This window comes from Rhodnius prolixus, unplaced genomic scaffold, assembly GCF_049639745.1.
Source record: "Rhodnius prolixus isolate KJV_2025 unplaced genomic scaffold, Rpr scaffold_6, whole genome shotgun sequence".
NCBI lineage: Eukaryota > Metazoa > Arthropoda > Insecta > Hemiptera > Reduviidae > Rhodnius > Rhodnius prolixus.
This window is the reverse complement of record NW_027411634.1, coordinates 19,441,774-19,467,500: the sequence shown is the minus strand read 5'-3', so window position 1 is coordinate 19,467,500 and position 25,727 is coordinate 19,441,774. Positions and strand designations below refer to the sequence as shown.

Sequence of the window (25,727 nt, the reverse complement as noted above, 5' to 3'; positions counted from 1 at the left end):
TGTAAGTGAAAAGAATATCCTAAAAACTATAAGTCATAGATAGTAAGATTTACAAAATTCAACTCATTGCAATGGTCTTCACTCTATTAGCCCCTTTTCTGGGCAGTAACTTTGCCCCACAATAATGCCCAATGAATTTAAAAATGATTCAATCAATTATAAATAATAAATGATGGTAACCCTATTTTAAAATCCCTTGAATATATTCCAACTGCGCCAATAGAGAGTGTCCAAGTTCCGTTTGGAAAGTATAATACAGTTTCTTATTGCAAATTTATGCATTTCATAACGTGTAATTGACCAGCTCTCTGGCCCTTGTCTATAAAACTAAATAATGTACGAGTATATGAGATAACTTTTTGTTTTTTTATTGGCTTATCTTTCGAAAGTAGTTTAAAGTGGTTATTTTATTTTTTTAAGTTTAGATTGAATAGATAATTGTAACACAATATAACTGCCCAAGGAATTTTACTTTCCTTTAAAACTGTTCTAGTATCCTCTGATCATCTCTAAGCAGTGGTTCTCAATGTGTGTTGAGACTTTTTAGCCTTTTATGTTTCGTGAAAAAAAAAGTGAGAATAATATTAAAAAAAAACAAATTTCCCATAATAGTTAAGAAATTACACAGTATAAGTTTATTTTATGTATTTATTTACAATACGAGCAATCTCCCAGTTACAATGAAATCTAATTTAACATTTAATAATAACGTGACATATAATAATTTATTTTAAATCTCATTGGGAAGGGATTAGCTATGAGGTTAGCATACTGGACTCCCACGCGGAGGTCCCGGGTTCGAATCCAGCAGCTGACCCTTAGATTTTCTCTTCCTAGGAGCTTCTTACAGCTCACTGTCCGGTGATGGACAGTGTTATCTGTAACGAGAGAACATTGTCCGGAGGCCGGCAGTGCACTGGAAAAAGCTCCGGGCGCTAATGACCTCAGCTGTTGATGCGCAAAAAAAAAAAAAAAAAAAAAAAATAATAATTTATAGAATATATGTACATATATCATACATATATACACATATAGTCATAGAATGTACATATAATTATTGAAATAGAAATAAAATATAGACATACTTTACTTAGTAGATATGCTTTAAAATATATACTATACTATAAATATACTTTAAAAATAGATATACTTAATTAATAATAATGATATCACAAATAACTGGTATTAATCACTGCAAAATCAGTTATTTAAAATACGTTTCAATTCGATCATGCTGGTGTTGAATAAATCAAAATCTGCGGGTAGAACCTTTTTCTGTATTTTTTGCAGTACAAATTCCTGACACGTGAAATATCAAAATACTTATTTTGTTTCTTTTACTTTAATATTCCTAATACTTGTAAGAGGAATTCCTTATAATTTCTAATAATTTTTATCAGTTACATGAAAGTTTTTACCTAGTTACATTTATTTTTGCTTTTTAATTGTTCTTAGTAGAGAATTGATTTTTTTTTTTTAATTAAATGCCCTCAACAATTAAGATCATTGGTAAAAGGAGTCCTTTTTTAGTGCACTGTGAGGCTCTTAATGTATTCTCTATTGAATAACAACTATGTTTGACACTGGAGAGTGATCTGTAAGTAGCTGCTAAAAAGTGACAATCTAAGAATAGTAAAACTTAAAATCTCCAGCTTGGGAATCCTGTCTGAAACTTCTGAAAAAATCTTTGCCACTTCAGAGTTTTAAAATATACTAATTATTAGAATTAGGACTGTTAAACTCTGTCTTCAGTTTAAAGTGTTTTTTCTCATCTTACTGAAAAAAAATGTTTACAACTATAACAACAAGTACTAAAAAGTTACTTTTAATTAAAAAAGAAGAAATATTATTTGTTAATAAATAACTATTAACACAAATCTGTAATGTTGGTTCCAAAGTAATCCTTTGCAGCGCTACTAACTTATTCTAGTTATCCATCTCTGCCACTAGGTAGCTCTGAGTGTATAAAATGAAAGTCTGGACCGTTTATTCTTCACTTTTTGTAGGAAAAAAAAGAGATTTTTACAGAATCCATCTTCCGCTGTTATTAAATTCTCTTCTCACAAAGCTAGCAGGTTGTACTTTTTATTGTTACCAAGTTTGAATGCATCATTTAAATATTTGAGACTAAAAACTCCTAGATTTCTTTTTTTTTCTCCCAAAATAGATTTTCTCAACATCATGATCCAACAGATTTCAATTTTGCTAGACTATGGCTTTTTAACTACCAACTTTTTCAGCTACAAATACTTTTGAAAATTTCTTAAGTGGTTTTAGATTTTACCCTATTTACATAAGGGGCAAAACTTATTATACCTTGTCACTGCACCTCCTATGTTAGGGCAAGTAAACATTCATTGCATTACAGAAAAAACATTTTTTTTTAAAATATTTTATCATAATTTTAGGCTATAAAAAAATATTTTGTTTTTTTTAAAGACAACTCACTTGTTACTACTGACATTACTACACGAATTAAAACTGTCCGGTAGGACAGTTGTATAAGGGTTGACCATCAAAAACTGCACGAAAAAGCGTAACGTTGAAAAACATCCAACTTTGACAATTTTTTTCTCTTTTTCTATAAAAGATAAAATTCCCAAATTTTCATTAAATCTTACTCCAAACCCTCCTTCATAACTGTAATTTTTTTGCAACCACCCAGATCTAATAGGTTTCGAGAGAAAAGTTGCCGAAAATGAGCAAAAACCGCTTTTTCAAAAAATGTTCTTGTTCTTGTTCTTCTTCTTGTTGTTCTTGTTGTTCTTGTTGTTACCTTTTTTGTAAACAACGTAGCGCCTAAACGCGTGAACCGATTTTCATGAATGAGGTGTCATTCGATTGGGAATTTTATGTAGATGTGCCTTTTGGGGGTCTCGGCCCTGTGCATCGAATGGGAGAGGAGTTAGCCCCCTTTATGTAAGGCCCCCTCCAAAATTATTATTACTAATTACTCTGTAAATCTTGGCCCGATTTTGATAAAATTTGGTAGGATGATAGGGTTAGGGCTCCCCTACCTAACAATAAAGCGACGATCTGCTCTTACACTTGTTAAGGGGAAGTATAGCAATCGTTTCAAATTATCGACACGTGAACCGATTTTCATGAATGAAGTGTCATTCGAATCGAAATTTTGTACAGATTTGTACTTTAAAAGTCTCGACGCTATGCCTCATAAGGAGGGGAGTTCGCCCCACCCAAATAAGGCCCTTTCTAAAACTATTATTACCAATATTTCTACAAAGCTTAGTCCGATTTTGATAAAATTTAGCACGAAGAAGTGATTAAAGCTCCTCTACGTGGCTGTGAAGTGCCATCATGCTCTTACACCTACTAAGAGGAAGTACTGCAATCGTTAAAATTATCAATGAGTGAACCGATTTACATCAATGAATTGTCGTTCGATTCAAAATCTTTGCCTTTTAGGGAGAAGTACTGTAATCGCAGTTTATTTTTCTTGCTTCTCTTAAAAGGAAGTACTGAAATCGCAGTTTAATTTTGCTATTTACGTACAAGTACCTTCCTATTTTATTCAAAACGCTTTCTCAAAAAAATGGTTATTGAGGATGGTTTGGGGACCGCAACTATAACCATTCTTTAAAAAGATCTCTCTAGTGGTAATTACGGTTCCGATTTAACACCTTATCAGGTTATAATGATAGAATAGCTTATTCCAAATTTTAAAAAAATCTGTAAAGCAGGCGTAACTTTGCTAATAGACAAAAAGGAAAATCTATCCAAAAGGTACAAAAATCTCCTTAACAAAAACTTACAGTTTAAAAAGTTAAGTATAAGGGTTGATTAAACGCCAAAAGGTACACAAATCAGCAAGTACCCAACATTTCATTAATACTTCATTGATATTATTTAAGTAATTTTACCGCATTAATTTTCATTAATATTTTTTAAGAATTTATTAGATGTCACATACCCTTATGCTGGCCAGTTCATTCATAATAGTTATAATTGTGATAAAATGTATATTATATCTTCGTATAAATTATTTTAACTCTATTCCAAATTATTCTTCTGATTTCTCTTTAATGTGCCCTTTATTCTGAAGTTGTCACATATACATGCATGTTAAATTAGAAAAAGACAAATTTAGAGTCGGCTACTGTTTAAATTTGAATCACGGAGGATTTAAAACAATATTTCAGTCTTGAATTCGTCTTACCGAAATATTCGTGAGCACAATTACACACAGTTAATAACAAGTAGATTATTCAAAATTATTTATTCATTTCTCAATTGTAATTTAATTTAGTTCCCCTAATTTTACTATAGTAAAATACTGGAATAATTAGCTGTCCTAAAAATATGCATATCTTATTTACTTTATATTACATATACACAACATTGTGGGAAGAACACCTAGATGGAGAATGTAATTGAAGACAACTATATTATTTACGATAAAGCCAGATTGACTACTACATGAAATAACAATTACTTTAATCGAAGAATGAACTTAAACCGACGATTTTTATTTAAAAATAAAAATAAATAAACAAAATCATTGATGTATGTTGGTGTAAGCATTTTTTAAAAAATTTTTTGAATTTTTAAGCCTCATATTTTTTTATTTTTATAACGTTTTCTTTTTCACCTGTAATTAATAGTTTGATTATTATAGATAAATAGATATTACAGTCAATCTAAGTTAAATGGTGTGCTACTTGAACAAATATTTTGTAGATGAAAATGGCCAGCATAAGGGTATGTGACATCTAATAAATTCTTAAAAAATATTAATGAAAATTAATGCGGTAAAATTACTTAAATAATATCAATGAAGTATTAATTAAATGTTGGGTACTTGCTGATTTGTGTACCTTTTGGCGTTTAATCAACCCTTATACTTAACTTTTTAAACTGTAAGTTTTTGTTAAGGAGTAATTACTGTACATTCACATAATATCCTAATATAAATTCTTGACTAGAAATTTTACTTATGTAATGATGGTATTTAAGGTTAACTCTAATGTTTGTGTGCCGCTAGCATGTAGAAATAAATGTCATACAAAACATTGTAGTCTCAGATATTTTTTTATTTATGATTTATCTCCTTTAATTTCGAAAATAAATTAAGAAGTAGTTCGCATGCAGTTAATAACATAATTATTACATTAATTTCATATATTTAACTTAAATTTTTTTGAATGAATATTTTAATTTATTACAAGGGCAGCACATTAAAAGAAAAAGTGTCCATTATTCTCAAGACTTACTCTTGTGAAAATTATTATTAGTTAATAGATAATAATTCTAGGTAAGAATGATTTTCTTTCGAAGGATTTTGATTGGTTTACTATTGCCATAACAGGTTAACAAAAAGTAATAAAACATGTGCAATTCTAAAGGCACAAAGCAAGTTTTAAACGATGTTTATTAGGAGGATGTTTATTAAGTAGATTAACTTTCAAAGAATTATTTCATCTATAAGCGATAAATTAGATATTGTTTCACTAAGATTGACTGAACGAGTTTATATTTTAAAGGCAAAAACTAAATTTGTCTATTTTTCACTCACATATTAGTGTATAACCACTCTTAAAGATTTCCAAAACCACTAAGTATTAGTAAATGGTATTTTATTTTACTATAGTAAATGTATGAATTAACTAAAAGGGTATGAGACGCTTATGAATGTTGAGTGAGCGCAGGCGAGCGTAACAAGTAGTTATTTCCCTGTAGCGGATAACCTTGAACCCGTTTTACCGTAATTTTGCGTAGACAAATTATCCATACACCATATCCGTTGTTGTTCATAATAATCCGTGTTTCTATCTTACAATATTGTTGTTATATCCGTCAACATTTTTCTAGCCATCTTACTGCTAACAGTTTGTATAAGTTAGCGGAATGTTTGTGATGATGACAGTTAACATCAGGCCAGAACTAGATTTGACAATCTCCTGTTTACTATAAAGGAAAAGTTCAATTTAGAAGAAATTATATTTTAACTGAAAATAATTTAACAATTTCCCAATTTTGCATTTTTAGTAGTGAATTTTCTAAAATAATGGCTTATGTGTCTGATTTGTTTGCTTTCAAGTTATGTCAAAATCTAAGATCATTGGCGAATAGAATCTTCTTTTGCTCTAGCCTTAAGTGAGTGTTCTCTCGTTACAAATAACGATGCATCTCAACGATCTGTGAACTGTAAAGGGTCCTTCACCAATACCTCTAACTGCCAAGACTACTACGCTAGAAATTGAACTCCAAGGGTGTGTAATTGTGCATAATATCTACAATTGGATACTTTTTCTGAATTAATTCTAAGCCGATATTTATTTATTATTATTACTATTATTATTATTATTATTATTATTACGAATAAACCGGCATATCCCGTGGAACGTTGGCGAAGAAGTTGTTTCGGTGGAAGCCGTGAAATATTTGGGCATCACAATTGATGCGAAGTTGAGCTTCGGGAGACATTTGCAGGTGGCAGCGGACAAGACAGGAGAGAATATCGCCAGACTTACAAGGCTTATGAGCAATGTAGGAGGTCCCAGAGCCAGTACGCGCAGGGTGCTTATGAGTGTCGCTCACTCAATCCTGTTGTATGGGGCTGAAATATGGTCAGAGGCATTCGGAAAGGAAGTTTATAGAAAGAGACTGGCACGGGTGCAGAGGCTGGGTGCCCTACGGATAGCCTCGGCATACCGGACTGTTTCGGAGCCAGCGGCCCTGGTTATAGCGGGAGTTATCCCAATTGCACTCCTGGCCGATGAAAGAAGGAGAGTGTACGCAAGAAGGCACGAAGTGGATAAAGTAGTGGTCTCAATGGAGGAGCGTGCATACACGGTGTTGGAGTGGCAATCTTCTTGGGAAGAGGTATCAAGAGGTAGATGGACGGCCAGCCTTATCACAGATGTTGGTGCATGGATAGGGAGGTCCTTTGGCGAAATGGATTACTTCGTTACCCAATCCCTTAGTAGCCACGGGTATTTTTAAGGAAGATAAGGGAAGAGGACCAGTGGTGAGTGCGGCTATTGTCCGGGAGTGCTAGACGATGCCCGAGTGAGAAGTAAGGCTGTCTCAGGAGAGACTTGGAGCAGTATGTCGGGCATATTACCCCCGCGGGGATAATACCGACCATGCTCACTAGTAGGCGGCGATGGGCATCTGTGGCACGCTTCATTAGGGAGGTGCTGATTGCCAAACAAAGGGAGCTGGTCGAGTTTGGCGGGAGGACCCCTTGATTGGGGATAGAATAGGGACCTAGCCTGATGTAGTGCTGCATAAGCGAATCCAGGCTAGGCCTGGTGCCGGGGGAGGTGAGTATTGCCGATCTTAGCAACTGACCTCTACTAATTGTCTAATCTGCTGAACAACCAAATTAACTCAACCATCCTGTTTAGCAAAATCACATTTAATGTTTCAGAAACTTCACTGATAAATAAAAACCTACTTCTAATTCTGTTTGCCAGAGATAATTATTGCCTTTTGCAATAGTTCTATGAGCAATATTATGGCGAGAGCAAAAGCAATGTCCAGCATTGACTTCTGTGAGTGTATTCCTCTAAAAAGAAGGAAATGGTTTCCACCAGTTGAAAATTGAGACAAATTTAAAATGAAAATACCTTTAGTTTCGGTATATTTGTTTATTATTTTGTTATGATAAGTTTATTAATTATCAAGTTTGTGACTATAATTAATTCAAGGGATTGTAGGCTATGGAAAAAGAGCATTAGGTTGAACCCCATAGTTCAATACTTTACGTCCAGTTTGATTTAAACCCAGGATCTTTACATGGGAATTCAGTCTATGGACCACTGAACCATAAGTCTTTTCCTGGACAAAAGATAGAAAGTTCAATCACAGCTTTATTATTGCTCGCCTTAATTTTGCTCCAGAGTTACGCCACTAAAGATGTCCGGTTTTTCTAGCAAGAATAGGCTACACAGCTGCCTGAAAAAACAAATACTTATGCAGACATGTTTGTGTTGCTTAAAATGTGGCTGCTCATAGAGGGAACACTCTTATATCTTCGAGATTTGTCCAAAAGCATTTCTCTAAATTCTTAAGTCTAATTAAACAAATACTGTGCAATTCGGAAATTACACCTACGAGTGGGTAGATAATTTTATTTATCTAGGCACGCAGGCGAATTCCGACAACAACGTGCACAGTGAAATTAATAGAAGAATACTGCTGGCTAACAGGACATACTTTGGTTTGCAAGATCATTGTAGAAGTCAGTTACTCTCCAGGTTGACTAAGATATTAGGCTTTATAAGAGACCCTTATCCGACCCGTCTTAACGCACGCCTCAGAGTGCTGGGTCACCACCAGAAATGACGAGTTTGTTCTCCTTAGGTTCGAAAGAAAAATTCTTCGAAGGATCTATGGAGCCATTTTGGATGTCAAAACATGGAGACGGAGAAGTAACGTAGAACTAAGGAGTTTGTACAGGGACGTAGTGAGTTTGGTGAAGCTTGGACCCCTTCGTTGGGCAGGACACGTGGGCAGAATGAATCCCGAGGAAATACCACACAAGATAATACAAGAAAATATATACGGTACGCGACCGAGTGGGGCAGACCGAGGTAGCGATGGAGTGATGGTGTTTCGAAGAATGCAAGAACTCTCCTTGGTATCTGAAACTGGATGGTGGCAGCATTGGACCTGGACAACTGGCAAACTTTGATAGAGAAGGCCTTGGCAAGCGAGTTGTAGCGGCAGTTAGAAGAAGTATTAAACAAATAGGACAGCTTCTGTTTTGTTAAACTCCATGCCGCCATCTTTATCGTGCATTTTTGACATGCTATTTTTGTTTTACAACAATTTAAATATCTCCTAATAGATTCCACAAAAACTAATTGGCAATGAACTTTAAAATAATTCTTAAAATGTTCAATACCTATCACATATTTTCAAACAATGTTAAGGACTCTCGCTGTTTTCTTGGTACTTACAAGTACCAAGTTATGGATCAGCAGAATGGCGAGCAGTGAAGTATCATTATGTTTAATGAAGCATAATCCAGTTAACTTCCACACCGGATATTATTCAATAACTACCACTTTTATATAAGTTATTTAAGTATGTACATACAATCATAATCATGTATACTTAAACAGAATATATACTGTTTTTAATTATATAATTTATTACGTCGAAGTTTACATTCATTAATTATTCGATGGTGAAATTTATGGATGAATAGATGTGTGAATAATGAGCCAACATGGACTAAGCCGAGTAATTTCTAGCTGTTTTATGTTTCCGAATAACACTAATAATCGAGTTCTATTAGACTTCCATTTTGACAGTACAATTTCTCCTACGTAAAGACGATTAAGTTAGTAAATTTAACTAAATCTAATTCTGATTGTTACTGGATGATACAGTGAACTAATTTAATAATTAATTAGAATATATTATACGAATTATGAATTAATTTAGGGGCACATCCAATATAATGTTTATAAAATAATTAAAAAATATGATTTCTTTAAACCATAAAATAAACGATAAATGGACGACTCTAAGATACAAGAGGGTACAGCGCTAATCTGAGATGCGAAATCTTGGTAAGCCAAGGAAAACTGACTTTTCAGTAGCTAGATGCAATACATCTACTGAGATTGTACTGCTGAGATTACAAGAGAAGGGATAATCAATTCCAGGGTCTTAATGAGCTCGAGACATCCAGGCGGCTCTGCTAACAAGTTCTAGAAAGTTCGATCAAGACTTCCTGGATGGAAATTCTGATAAGTATTGGTACTTTATAGTCTGGGTATCCCGGTTATTCAGAACGAAAACGTAATGAGAAAGCAGTTTGCCTGGTATGAGGACTCACCGTCCATGATGTACCTTAAATTCTTGCCTATGAATAACCCAAGAATGTAGAGGAAACATTGGAACTTGTAGAGGGAGTCAATTGTTTTAAATTGGAGTATTATAATTTTGTTTAATTTAGCTAGAATTTTAAACATTTAAATTCGATAGAAATTGATAGATTGCATACTTCTCCAAAGAAAGGCTAGAAATTAATATACAATCTTTAAATTGAAGTGTGGTTTAATGTAATTCTAAACTAATGAATAATTAATGTACTCTATCTTTTAATTAACCACGATGGACATCTATAAGCTGCTCGACAATAAAATATAACAGTAATGTTAAAAGACATAGTTTAATGCAGTCCCACTGTTCCTATAACGGAATAAGCTGAACCGTACTGCGACTACGACCGCCATCAAAACTTTGCAGACTCGTCTACTTATCTTTAATTCTAACACAAAACCTAATAGTGGATGATTTAAATGTACGGCTAATTATAAAACATGCAATAAAATGTACAGAATATTTTTGGTGTAAAGAGAATTTTCTAAGAGACGCACTTCAGTAAGAAAAAGAAGTGCAAGGTAGTTTGAATTATTAAGGAAGTGTTTCATTTTTAATTTAATAAATCAGAAATATTCCACAATAATAAGACGCAATAATTCTGTAACTGAGGTAATAAATAAAATGCAAGCAATGCAACAGGAAGGAATGCAAAAATTCTTTCTTCAGTGAAGGCGTCATTTGGCCGTGACATTTCTGTTGTAGTCATTTCAGTGATTTTAATTACACTGATTGTTAAGACAAAAGGAAACAAATTGAAAGAAAAACAAGCTATAACGAATAAAATCATTGATATGTCCAAAATTGCAAATCCAAAATAACCATATTTTTAACATTGTTGTAAAATCGGAAAGCCAAATTTTGTTAGCTTAGATTTCTGCATGATTAATGCTATTATTAATTAAAATCAAACAATTTTTAAATTAATCTCAAAGATTTGTTAATTTTTTTTTGGCGTTTATTTTTGCTACAATCAGCACGTTGGCACTATGAGTAACAGTGACAACAGAAACAATAAACATACGAGTGGAGAAGTTACCCACTGGTTATACTCCAAAACATTAGGCTATTACTTCACTTGAGAGGAGATTACGAGGCCACTGTTTCTTAAGGCGTCTTGTCCGAGTTATCAGGAAGAGTTCTAGAAGAAAGGATTTTTGTGCTAAAAGATTTATATGAGATTGCAGGTTGAAGTTGAGTTTTCTGAATCGTGTTTTAGCGACTTGTGTAACAAAAGGAATGTTAAGGTCAGTGTGTATAGTCAGGTTAGTGACGTTTACAATAGTTGGAAGTATTTTTAGGTTGAAGAGATTGAATCCTTTAGAGATTGGAGCGTTTGGTTGAACTCCACAGCTCTATTCTATACGCCCAGATGGGTTTTAAAATAGAAGTATAAATCAGTGTTTTGTTGTCCAGAGAGAGTTTTGATCTATCGTCTAAGAGACTTCTAAGTAGTCTGTTCTTTTTAGTCTAGTGTGGGGTTTCCAAGAAAGTCTTCGGTCTAAGTAAAGCCCAAGGTAGCGGACAACGTTGTTAACTTAAAGTATAGAATTTTGAGTGAATGAACATGTTTTGCAAAAAAAAAAAGTAAATAAAAATCATCTCAAAAAGGATTATTCGCAGTAAGTTCAAATTTTCATCATCTATGTTAGTAACAATGGCCACAGCAATCGAAATAGACCGCTTTGACCAAAATCAGCCAGCCGAAAATGCGGTGTTTTGTTCATGATATTTATCACTTTTGAAAAAACCTGATTTTTTTCGATTAAACAGTTCCAATTTTGGGGAACTTTGTTGCTGAAATTTTGAAATAGTTAAAACTTGGTTAATCTTTTAGCTTCTTGTTCCAAATAAGATTTTGGGAAATCTTTTAGAATGCAAAAGATTAATTTTGGAGTTATGGAAGAACCAAGGTCATGCTAAGCTTTCAAGTCTAGACAGACAATTTAATGCTATAAAGAAGCTTAGTAAATTCTCCATTTTATCTCTTATCTTTGTCACCAGGTTAATGATTGCACCATCTATTTACTCGAATAGCATTACTAAAGAGATAAAACTCGTATCTCCAAAGATTTTTTTTTTTGTGTGTATCATATTTTATGGTTGTGATTTATGGGATTCTGAGCATGATTAAAGTGTGTCTGATAAAGTTATTTACATGCCACATTTCCTATTTGAAAATGGTTTATGATTATCCCAATTTTGTTAATGTTTTTGTGAATAAAGCAAGTTGAGAAAACATTGAAACAGTAAAATATCGCACAGAATAAACCAAGAGTTAAAAATAAGTAAAAATGAGTTTGGGAATAATGTGTAAGAATAAAGAATGAAGTTAGTTCAGGATAGAGGTGGGGATTGTATCACACAGTCAGGATTGTGGAGGCCAGTACTTGTCCAAGACTCGTACAGTGAACGTCTATACGTACAGTGCTTGCCAGTTGATATTTCTAGTTTTGGTGTTCATGTGCGGAGATATTGCCTACCGTCTAGTAGAAACATGGAAACTGATGATACAGTTACAACTATTGATGTCAGATATGACTGTAAAATTGAAGTGAATTATGATGATTGTAGTAATCCAATTGGTGAAAATAAAGCTGATGAAATTTCTACACAATCATTATGGGATGAATTACCAGCAGATATAGAAAATCTCTACGAACCAATGGGTGTACCAACGCTTAAGGAACTCTGTTTGGAACTGTTGGACAATGAAGAAGTAGAGGATGATGGAAGTAGTACTATGGCTGCCAGTCATACTGATGAGGAAATTGATGAATACCTGAATGATGGAGCTGAAGATGAGCCCCAACTGGAAGAACATCAGCATCCGGAAACAGAACACAGCCGAGGACCAGAAGAAGATGATGATGATGAGGTATATACATTTTTTTTGAGCATCACATTACCTCAGCTTTTTTCTTTCTGTCTCAAACTTAATGAAGACAGTAATATTTTGGTAACGCTATTCGTTGCATTAGTAGTTTCTCATTGTTTACCGGCTTTCATAATGAGTGGTTTGTTAAATTTAATACATAATTCTACGTTCTTGTAGCATTAATTTCAGTAATGTGGGTTTGTTCGGTTCAAAACATTCTTTGCTGTTGACTATTTTTACGTCCCCTTAATCCATCCTAAGAGCTGATTTTAAAATTAAGATTGTGTGGAGCTCCAAGACAACATGATTATTGGTTCGCCTCTCTGTATGTTTTACAGTTTTAAATCAAAAACGGGTTTTTGCACCCTATTCTGTCCTAGACAAATATATAAACTGTTTTCATTTTTTTAATTTTGCAGTTCTTTCTCACACCACACTTTTAAAGGAAAAGATATTTTAAAGGAAGAGAAGATAATATACAAAAATAATAATCTTTTATGAGGCGCCACGGTAGCCGAGCGGTTAAGAGGCGAGACCTGCAAAGCTAATATGCATTGTGGTAATGGGTTCGATTCCCGGTCTTAGGTCCTTAGATTTTATTTAAAGGTTAATAAAAGAAATTTACAGTAAAGTAATTTTGCTAGTAGCCTCCGTTCACGACACCTAATTGGTAGTTGGACGTAAGGCCCGCCTGAAAAAAAAAAAAAATTATAATCTTTTATGAAATTTACAGTAAAATTAATCATCCCCACTATATTTATTAACTTGAGAATTTGAATACGAAAAGAATTTTATAAAAGAAATTTTATTTTTGACTGTATATTATTGCTAAATGATAAGTGCACTGTAATATCTAAGAGTTCAGAGACCTGGAGCAGTTTCCAGTACGCTGTGACCGATAACTAGACAGTGTTCTCTCGCTACAGATAAGTGAGTTTAGGTTATTGCAAGCTTAGAAACCACTAGGAAGAGAAAACAAACTAATAGTTGACTTAGCACTTTATATTTTGAACCAAGCTACTAAGCTAACCTAAACTTAGTAAGCTAAGTTAAATGTGCTATGTTGAAAAACTTAATTCTAAATCCCGTTTATTATTGATTCAATCGGTATTTTATTCTTTTTTGCCATTAAAAATTGTTAAAGCAATTATTGACAAAGCGGATAGCCTTGGTTATTCACTAGCGGGATAATAAAGGTACAAGCAATTTCAGGAACTGTTATAAATGTGGGTATATTGTGCAAATCTGTTGAGTTCCGCAACAAATGAATTTTTGGTTAGAACTCTCGTTCTTGTTAAGATTTTTTAGTTGTAAATAACAACTTTTATTTTAAAGTTTAGTTTCCTATTAATAAATTGTAGGTAAGGAAGGTTACAGATGTTTTTATTTTTCGGCAAAGGTAAATAAAGAATGAAGTCAAATGAAGGTCATTTTAATGAAGTTCAGCCAGTCAATACTTTGCTCTATCAACTCTGGAAATAATTAACGCCACAGATCTCCCTCAGAATCACTTTTTCTTCAAGATTTTTATTGTTTGTCATTTTCTAACCGTGTAGATTTCATTACTAACCTTTTGATTCTCCTTAACTTCTGCTTAAACTTTTTCAAATAACTTCCAAGGCTTTGGTGTGAAATAACAGGCACATCTTCTAAGAAGATAACTTATAAAAAAAATATCGTGACAGAAACATGCTCATGCAGTGGCACATAACATTGAATCTCGTATGAATTATCGGATTAGTCTATTCTTCAGTCTCCAAATAGGAAAAAGTATCGAGTTCTTGATCTTAATAGAAAGTAAAACTCAACTTAACGACTAACCCCAACATTTTTAAAGCAACACGGGGTTTATAAGATCTCGTATACAGGGTGTATGCGGAGGAGTGGTCGAAACTTCGGGAAGTGATTCAGCAGCTCAAATGCAACAAAAAATATTCTCTTCACTTTGGCCCGATTCTCAAGTGTCCAAGATATTTGCATTTTTAACTTTTCCGTCGATATTCGCGTTTATCACCATCAAAACGGCCGTAACTTTTCTATCCTTTATCCTACAACAAATCTGCTTATTCCAAACGAAAGAGCATTAAATTTCCTATAAACCTACTTAACCCAGAGTAAGTAGCTCAATACAGAGCAAATATATATTTGCAAAGATATTTTTCACGTCCGTTTTATTAAATAATAATTGTGAAAAACTAAAATGGTTACTTTTCTTTTTGTTCCTTCTCCAAAAATGGACATTTGAGTAAATTAGTAGTGAAAAGTCGGTTACGCAAATTCCCAGTTTTCTGCATTTACACCCCTCTGTTCGCGGTAGGGTTTTATTAAAAACCAAAAAAATCCATATGGTCTTGAAGCTCAATAAATGCGCAACTTTTTCTGAAATTATGTGACTCCTTGATTCATTAATCATTGAAAAAATGCGGTTGAAAATTTTAACAAAAATCATCAGTAAAAATTTCATTATTATAAGAAACGTTTTGAGGCTCTGTATTGAGCAAACTTATAGGAAATTTAATGCTCTTTCGTTTGGAATAAGCAGATTTGTTGTAGGATAAAGGATAGAAAAGTTACGGACGTTTTTATGGTGAAAAACGCGAATATCGACGGAAAAGTTAAAAATGCAAATATCTTGGACACTATTGAGAATCGGGCCAAAGAGAAGAGAATACTTTTTGTTGCATTTGAGCTGCTGAATCAGCTCACGAAGTTTCGACCACTCCTCCGTATTCACCCTGTATATTACCCAATTTTAAGATTTGAAAAAGCTGATTTAGTTTTATTCATATATAAAACCATTGAAAATACCTACCAAATTAGAGAAAGAGAAGTAATTACTTACAATATATTTTTCCATTGACCTAAGCGGGAAGTATGAATAACCATTTTGTCGTCTTTAAGAACAACCTTAAACAAAGTCATTACTGTAACTTTCCACCAGCACAGAACAGGAAAAGCAACAGACCATAATATTGTTATGTGTGAATAAATTACGTTTAGGTTTGTGGTTTCATCGAATTCAGTGAACTTTAAGAGAATTCTATGTATCCTCCATTACAGAGCATTTTTATACTAGAATTGTTTCACATACAGAAAATAAAAGATGAATTAAAGTACTCTTTATTCTCGAGATTTGTAGGCGTTAAGCTTCTATTTATTCTAGGCTCAGAAACTTGGTAAAACGTTTTTAGGTTTTAGGTAGAAAAATGTAGCTTTAAAAAGATATGAACTCTGCTTAAATTTTGTGTCATTTGAATGTAAATTGACAAGTTCAACTGCTTAGTAACATTGTCCTTTTACGTTTAGGTCTGTGACTTTAACCTTGACATTTAAAATTTTAGCGAAATAAAATAATTAAATGGAGAAAAATTTATGGAAACTGTTAGATATTTTACTAAAGTTTTAATGGATTTAATTGAATTACTTAATTTTTTTTTTGTTGCGTTTATTTATGCTACGATCAGCGCGTTGGCGCTATAAGTAACAGTGATAACAGAGTAACAAATGATAAGGTAACGAGTGGAGAAGTCACCGCAGTGGTAACACTCCAAAACATTAAGCGGTTAGTTGTTTTCTTCACTTGAGAGGAGATCACGTGGCCACTGTCTTTTAAGAAGTCCTGTCGGGGTTATCAGGAAGAGTTCTTGAAGAAAGATTTCGAGCTAGAGCATTTATATGAGATTGCAGGTTGAGGTGGAATTTTCTGTATCTTGTTTTAGCAACTTGTGTGACAAAAGGAATGTTAAGGTCAGCGTGTATAGTCCAGGTTGGAGATATAAAATGGGGCGTTTTACATAAGTACGAAGTATTTTAGATTGAAGAGATTGAATCCTTTGGAGATTGGACCGTTTGGTTGAACTCTACAGCTCTATTCCATACGCTCAGATACGTTTTAAAATAGAAGTATAAATCAGTCTTTTGTTGTCTAGAGAGAGTTTAGAGCTATCGTCTAAGAGTCTTTTAAGTAGTCGACAGATCTAAAATATGAAATTATATATCAGGGAGCACATACATTTGTAATTGGCATCGTTTTCATAAAAATAAAAGATTTTAAAGAGCAATGAGGAGCTATGATTCAATGTTAGACCCTTCTTTCACTTCATGTTGTGTTTAAACCACACTAACAGCAATTCAAACATTTGTATCGTAAAATAAATGTTTGAAAAGTATTTGTAAATTGAATCAACGTAATGGAGATGATTGGTTGTTCTCAGGACATTTTTTTGTATTCTATAAGTAAGCAATCATATTTTAATCACGCGGATTTTCTATTTTTAGTTGTTTACCGTTTTGAAGTACATTGAAATAGAAAAAATTCGGTTTGTGGGTTTGGTTTAACTCAAAAAACTAAAAACCCCAGAAAGATCAATTTGATATTTCACTTGGGTGCTAACAGAGGACGCCACAGGTTTTGGTCAGTACTAAAAGTACTACTTTATTGAGTCAACTTCCCAATTTGTTAGAACTTTCTCAAAAATGGCTCTTACCAGTTGCATAATGTAGTTCTATAACTTTTTATTTTATACATTTTATCAAGGTAATTGCTATTAAAGGCACCATTAAAGAAAGGTAGTGATTATACTTACCTCAAAAGTCCCATTAATGTTGATTGCATTGTCTTGCAATGACTATAATATGAATTAAATTTAGGTCTAAATTGGTTTGCAACTCCGTTGATCGGATTTTTATTCGGAAAATTCTATTTGTGGAAGAAGATTAGATAGATTTCTTGTAAAATGACATCTTTGTGCGAAGTACTGGCTGATCTCTTTGTATACTGTTAAGGATAAATATATTATTAAATTTCTAGTTAAGAGTAAATGCCTCAAACAGAAATTTTTAAGAATCTCTAGAATGTTGCTGTTAGGGTTATTTTTAATTTGCGTAAATGCGCAGACATTTAATTAATTATTTTTCTTGAAAAAAAGTCGTATTAGCAGAGTTGGGTTAGGTTACATTTCAGTGTTGTGTAAGGTTACAAACTATATTATGTTTTCTAATAATAATTATTTTTCTTGGAAAAAAGTCGTATTAGCAGAGTTGGGTTAGGTTACATTTCAGTGTAATGTAAGGTTACAAACTGTATTATGTTTTCTAATAATAATTATTTTTCTTGGAAAAAAGTCGTATTAGCAGTGTTGGGTTAGGTTACATTTCAGTGTAATGTAAGGTTACAAACTATATTATGTTTTCTAATAATAATTATTTTTCTTGGAAAAAAGTCGTATTAGCAGAGTTGGGTTAGGTTACATTTCAGTGTAATGTAAGGTTACAAACTGTATTATGTTTTCTAATAATTATTTTTCTTGGAAAAAAGTCGTATTAGCAGAGTTGGGTTAGGTTACATTTCAGTGTTGTGTAAGGTTACAAACTATATTATGTTTTCTAATAATAATTATTTTTCTTGGAAAAAAGTCGTATTAGCAGAGTTGGGTTAGGTTACATTTCAGTGTAATGTAAGGTTACAAACTGTATTATGTTTTCTAATAATTATTTTTCTTGGAAAAAAGTCGTATTAGCAGAGTTGGGTTAGGTTACATTTCAGTGTTGTGTAAGGTTACAAACTATATTATGTTTTCTAATAATAATTATTTTTCTTGGAAAAAAGTCGTATTAGCAGTGTTGGGTTAGGTTACATTTCAGTGTAATGTAAGGTTACAAACTGTATTATGTTTTCTAATAATAATTATTTTTCTTGGAAAAAAGTCGTATTAGCAGAGTTGGGTTAGGTTACATTTCAGTGTAATGTAAGGTTACAAACTTTATTATGTTTTTCATATTTAAATATGACCCTAACATTGGGAATGTTAAGAATATTTGTGAGTCAGAATCTTGAGAAAGTTGGTGTTTTGTATTTACACCAGAATTTTTATTTTTATTTAGTTAGGGCTTCATGTTAATGTGAAGAATTTTTTAAAACCTACTTAAATCTTTGAACAGTTAGCGTAAAGTATTAAAAGAGAGAGATCTTGGGTAACTTAATCTTCTCTCACCATCACTTGTTGGTACTTTCACTTAAGTTAAGTTTGTGAAAGTACTTTACTATTTTGAAATTTGAGTATAATGTTTGCCGATCAATTCATCATTAGCATCAATGAACATTGGACGCAGTAACATCACGATGCCCCCGGTCTCTCCCCTTTTTAAACACAAATAACGGCACAACACTGATGAAAGTAGATATATATTACACAAACAAAATACATTCTCTGAAAGTAAAGGTAACCTTGAAACGAGAGATTTTTTTTTCTTTCTTTTTTTAAATTATTCTTTTCCTTAGTTGCACTTTATTCTGTGGCAATAATTAGTGCATTTTTTTTAAAATGTATTTTCCTGCTTTTAATTGTGTGACTGGTTGTATACCTTTTAAATATTTTTACCTTCCTTGTTCTTGGGACAAAGAGTTGTTCACTTTCCGTGGTAGCCTAACACAGAATCTCTCCACAAAGAAGCATGCGTCAGGCATTTATTTGGTACAACAAAGATTTCGCTACAAATCATTGGTTCTAATCAATACTTTTTCATTACTGTACAAGGATAAGCGGATGACATTCAGAAGGAAAGTTAGATTATTTAAATGATGGCCACTAATTGACTCAGAGAGAAAACTGTCGATAGTCCAGATTCCTGGAGGAGACTATATTCCATTATCTTGCCCAGCATCTCCGTTCTTTTTCCCTTTGATGCTTCTGGAAGTGGTTGGGTTAATTTTCCATCCTCTTTAACCAATCTTTCCTGATAATACTCCTGGAATACGAAATCTTAACTCTTTCCAACCATGGATCGAATTTCATTCCGGCTCTTTCTAAACTTAAGAAACAATTTTTCAATTCTCAATGACTGTTTCTAAGTTTTTTGTTTCGAAAATTCAATTTTAACTCTCTGAGTTTTTAAATCTTCTCTCTATTTAAAACTGAAATAGGAAAAATTAAAAGAGAAAGAATTTAAAAAGAAAATAATTATGGAATGCTAATTTAAAAAAAAAATCATAAATTGTGACAAATGAGAATTTCATCAATAAATTGAATATTTGATCACGATTTTAAAAAAAACAAGGCTGTGATTTTCTTACTGAAGAGAACAGTGTATTTTACTAAAGCGAATGCTATTGGATAAAGTTAATGGAGCATAAATATTAAGGAAGTAGTAGAAAGCAGTTCCTGCTGCAGTTGAATGAAGCTTCTGGTGCAGAAAGAAAATTCTAGAATGCAACATTGCACGTGTCCTTCCTTATTGCGATCACTTTAATTGTAAGTGACAAATTTTCTACAAACAGAGAATTATTACTAAAAATCAAAAAAAGTTTTTTTGGGGCTTTTAATTCATCTTCAGTATTTATCAAAATAATCAGGGGGGCTAACTAATAGAAATAGGTTAAGAACCACTGATATATTACTGAGAAAAATGGATTTCTAAATTTTGAACCGAACCGAGTCTTCTCACTAAATGAAAATGAAAATATAGATAAAAACAGAGATGTAAAGATAAATTTTTTAAAGGAAATACGTACAGTGACTGCATACATTATTCCCACGATAAGTAGCAAGGACGATAAACAGTAAAATTAGAATTCCAATTGCCTCGCCTTTTTAATTTCTGCTGATATGTAAAGCAAACGACTGTATACTGGAGAGGGTAGTCTGTCCTGTTGCAAGGACGTCCAGTAGAATGTTTCTTTAAGAATGGAGAAAAAGGAAAAAAAAAAAAAAATCAAGAAGTATGTTTAACACGTGATTACGGATTATGAACCAAGTTCATAAAACGCGACCACTTTGTTGCCAGGAGTTTTTACAAACTGGTTTTAACATTACAAGAGTGTTATAAAAAACAAAAAAACAAAAATATTGCAACACAATTTAATATCAAAACAATATTTCTAATATTATAAATATATTTTAAGGTGGAGTTCAATTTATTTTTCGTAATATAAAGTTAGCTGAGCAGTGGTGAACTATATAGGTTGATCATTATCATAATAAAGTAACTTCACAAACTTTTTGAACAGTTATGTGGCTAGTCGTAGATGGGCGAAGCCACTAGTTTTCAAGCTTGCGGGCCAAGAAATGCCGGGAAATAGTAGAGAGAAGAGATTAGCTCAATAGTTAATTAATTTTCAATTCAATTAGTTAATTAGTTTTCAATTAAATTAGTTAATTAGTTTTTAATTCACTTAGTTAATTAGATTTCGATTCAATTAGTAATTAGTTTTCAATTCACTTAGTTAATTAGTTTTCAATTCAGTTAGTTAATTAGTTTTCAGTTCAATTAGTTAATTAGTTTTCAATTCTATTAGTTAATTAGTTTTCAGTTCAATTAGTTAATTAGTTTTCAATTCAATTAGTTAATTAGTTTTCAATTCAGTTAGTTAATTAGTTTTCAATTCTATTAGTTAATTAGTTTTCATTTCAATTAGTTAATTAGTTTTCAATTCAGTTAGTTAATTAGTTTTCAGTTCAATTAGTTAATTAGTTTTCAATTCAGTTAGTTAATTAGTTTTCAGTTCAATTAGTTAATTAGTTTTCAATTCTATTAGTTAATTAGTTTTCAATTCTATTAGTTAATTAGTTTTCAGTCATTTCAGTTCAATTAGTTAATTAGTTTGCAATTCTATTAGTTAATCAGTTTACTGGTTTTACGCGGAGATTCCGGATTCCAATCCAGCTGCTTGCCCTTAGGTTTTCTTTGGTAGGAGCTAACTTACAGCTCACTGTCTGATGGTGGACATTGTTTCCCATTTTACCCATTCCTTGTCTAGTTCTTGGGGTTCTTTTCGGATATACCAGTCCCATTCCAAGAAGGGGAGATCACTGCTCCGGTTAGTGTTAAGTGCAAGGACCTTCCAGAAACGAAAACACCCTAAAACGCAATTCTCGCTTGGCCCATTTAAGGACAGACTGAATTCGTACAAAATCAAAATCAATGATGAAATCTCTGCACAGTTACAATACCTGCTCTTACATCTGTTAGATTATAAGAAAGTAAGAGGAATTAAACTGGCTTGACAATGTGGCGAGGATAAGATGTGACAGAATAGTTATATGAGAGCAATCCTGAAGAAAGAAGAAGAGTTGAAGACTTCGGAGGGGTGTAGTTGAAAGACAGAAGATGGAGCTCAAGAACCAGAATCAAAGCTGACTAGATACATTAGTATTAAATTATCTGACAATCCAAAAAATAAATTTTATATTCGTATATTCCATTTAATTCAGTTCAATTCCCAAAGTCAGTTGAACGCAATAGTTATTCTTTTTTTTTTACGTTAATATTTTATAAAACCAAATGTAGACATTTCTTCCACTAAACAGGTTTTAGATCTTTTAATCCTAACTAAAATAGAACTTTAGGAGCATTGTGTTGAGTAACCAAAAAAGACTGGTATTAAAGTTAATAACCTATCTCGTACTCCATTCACTCGATTTGAAGTGAACAGTGGCTATAGACAAGAGTATCGTTTTTACTTCTTTAATCTAAGAGCGAGTTACTACACAGACTGGGAGTTGGTCATTTGTCCAATTTGTTGCCCTCTCCATTATTGTTATTATTTTGACTTTCACTGCACAAAAGAGGAAGTTTTCTGATTGTTACAATTTCCCCCAAAAAATAAGAATGTTCTTCCAGGTTATTTTATACATGTACACGAGTTTAGACAAACGCAGAAAATGAAACTACTTTTTTTTAAAATTTATTTTTAACACTTTGAGATGCTCCCTACCATGTGCGAACGTTGATCATTTTTCTGGTTTGGTTTGTAAATTAAACCAATTAGTTTTTCGTTTTAAAACTATTCTTTCATTTAGATCCAACGGAATCATTTTCTTAGTGAGATTCTTTCTGAAAATAGTTCAAAATACTTTATCTCCCTCTTTAAGCTATAAAACAAAAGTTATTAATTTGCAGTCATTAAATAATTACTGTTTGCTTTTTATTCTGGTTTTCGGGCCGTTCTAAGACGTGAGAAGGATATAGTCGAGGTTTACAGCGCTAATCCAAGCTGTGTGACAAGCAGATAAGCCTAGGCAAACTAGCAACTGTCTTTCTAACAAATCTAGTTGCAATACAAATACGAGGGGGTACCCAAAAAAAAACGGAATTATTTTTTAAAAGCTATTTATTTACAAATTTTTTACAGAACAACCTTATCCCCTTCAAAATACTCTCCATTACAACTAATACATTTGTCCCACCGGTGCTTCCACTGTTCGAAACATTTTTTGTAGTCATCTTTAGAAATGGCTGACAGCTCCTTCTTCGTTTTTTTCTTGACCTCTTCAATGTTGTCAAATCGGTGACCTTTCATGCCCTTTTTCATGCGTGGAAATAAGAAAAAGTCGCACGGAGCCAGGTCAGGCGAGTAAGGTGCGTGGGGCAGCGGAACCATGCCATTTTTAGCCAAAAACTGTGTAACAGAGATGGCTGTGTGTGCAGGTGCATTGTCGTGGTGGAAGAACCAGTCTCCTGTTTGCCACAAATCGGGTCTTTTTTGGCGAACACTATTGCGCAATCTTTTCAAAACTTCCAAATACAAGGTTTGATTGACGGTGTGACCTGGGGGGACAAACTCTGAATGGACTACGCCTTTGGTAACAAAAAAGGAAATCAGCATTGTTTTGATGTTTGACTTGACTTGACGACATTTTTTTGGTCGGGGTGAAGATGACGTATTTCATTGGCTCGACTGTTGCTTTGTTTCTGGGTCATAACCATAGCACCATGACTCATCACCAGTAATGACCTTTGACAGAAAGTCTGGATCAGTTTCAAGCTGTTGTTTCAAAGCACGACATGTTTCAACTCGATGTTCTTTTTGATTGTCAGTCAGAACTCGAGGAACAAACTTGGCAGCAACCCTTTTCATCCCCAAATCTTCGTTAAAATTCGCTGAACCGAGCTCCAAGATAACCCACTACTCTCTGACAGTTGATCAATTGTCTGTCGACGGTCTGTGAACACCAGCTCTCGAATTTTTTCAACATTTTCGTCGATTCGGGCAGTTGATGGACGTCCAGAACGAGGTTTGTCATCAATCGACATGTCGCCATTTTTAAAGTAAACCACTCGTGTACTTGAGTTTTTCCCATAGCGTCATCTTTGTAAGCTGTTTTCAACATTAAAACACTTTGAGCAGCATTTTTGCCGAGTAGAAAACAAAATTTCAGAGCTGCACGTTGTTCACTTAAACTTGCCATCATAAAAAACGAAAAAAGAACAAAACAGCGCTGGTAAAAACAATCACTGCAGATGAACAGAACAAGCCAGGCAGACAACACAGGCAGGACTGAACTGGCAAGGAATTGCGCTATACACGTCTAGCGGCAGAAATGCGTACTACATAAGCTCCATGCGCGGCAACGCAATTCCGGTTATTTTTGGGTACCCCCTCGTAATTCTCAGTTAATCTGGTTATCAATTGTGAGGCAACCTGGAAGGGCGTTCTTCTGATCGAGTGTTTATGCATACTGTCGTAAGAATTCAGGTCAATAGCCGAAAGAGACGATATACGAGGTCTGTAAATTAAGAAATGAGACTGATTTTTTTAAATTTTTTTATTCAAAAAGAATTACAATTCTATATTGTCACCTTCAAAATAACTTCCTTCTGAAGCCACACAGCGCTGGAGACGATTTTTCCACTCCTCATAGCAGTGCTCGAACTCCGATACTGGAATAGCCTTCAGCTGGTAGGTTACAGCCGTTTGAATGTTTTCGACTGTCCCAAAATGAGTTCCCTTGAGGTGATTTTTTCAACTTCAGGAAGAGAAAAAAGTCACAAGTACTCAAGTCAGGCGAATAAGGAGGCTGAGGAGTCACAGGTATGTTTTTACTGTGCTGTGTGACAAGGAGCTTTTTCGTGATGCAATACCCACTTGTTCTTAATGTTCGGTCAAACACGAATGACCCTTTTTCGAAGTTTTTCAAGAACCTCTCGGTAAAAGTGTTGATTGACCGTTTGACCTTGAGGTAGAAACACTTTGTGGACGATTCCGTGGATATTGAAAAACAAATCAGCATGCATTTTTGATCTTCGACTTTGCCATCCTTGCCTTTTTTGGGCCTTGGAGAGGTTAAAGTGTGCTACTCCATGCTCTGGCGCTTGGTTTCTGGGTCTTACTGAAACACCCAAGACTCGTCACCAGTAATGACACGTTCCAGAAAATGGGGGTCATTTTCAATTGAATCCAAAAAGTCAAGGCACCTTTCCAACATTCAAACGGCTGTAACCGACCAACTGAAGGCTATTCCAGTATCGGAGTTCGAGCACTGCTATGAGGAGTGGAAAAAACGTCTCCAGCGCTTCAGAAGGAAGTTATTTTGAAGGTGACAATATAGAATTGTAATTCTTTTTGAATAAAAATTTTTCTAAAAAATCAGTCTAATTACTTAATTTACAGACCTCGTATTTCTGCCCCGAGAACACCCCTCTAGGAGCCTCTGTGTTAGGCTTGTAGCGAAACGCCGCTGAAGTGATAGGTCTTCATGACTTACGACTTGCCCAGTACCCAGGGATAAACAAAAACTTCTTTATTATTAGCCACTCGCGTAAATTTGCGGCAGCATTACTCCAATAACGGGCAAGAGATTATTCAGACGATAGTAGTCACTTAAAAAGCCACTGCAGACTTGATAAATAATGCATTGCAAGTATAAAAAAGATTTTTTTTTTATCCAATATTTAAAAGGCACATTAAAAACGTTCTCTGCAAATTAAATATTACAAAATGCATTAATTTATTTCTATCACCATTTATTTCAGTCTGCAAACTACTCCAGTTAAAGAGGAATTTAAAGTTTACAATACACTCTCTCTTTAAATATATGAATAACACAAAAGTAGCCCAGTTTTATTAAGAACAAAATTTTAGCCTAAATAACGAGTTATATAAAAAAAACATTCCGACAGTTCTGTTTGATCATGAAGGCAGACCAAAAAAAAAAAAAAATGTAGCTTTTTGGCTTATTAATCTTAAAATGGTAAGAAACTTTTTTATAAA

General features: G+C 33.4%; 1 protein-coding gene across 4 annotated transcripts in view; it reads left to right on the top strand.

Moving 5' to 3' along the window:
• Positions 1-25,727, top strand: part of Myo10A (unconventional myosin 10A) — a 208,194-nt gene that overhangs the window by 115,578 nt on the left and 66,889 nt on the right. For 2 of the 4 annotated variants that reach the window (XM_074142243.1, XM_074142242.1), the window contains exon 1: positions 11,270-12,739. The exons of the other annotated variants lie outside the window; for them this stretch is intronic. In XM_074142243.1, coding sequence (XP_073998344.1) covers positions 12,188-12,739 — 552 coding nt within the window. In that variant the 5' untranslated portion in view covers positions 11,270-12,187. Of the gene's footprint in view, positions 1-11,269; positions 12,740-25,727 lie in introns of those variants that run through there. 4 annotated transcript variants of the gene reach the window in all.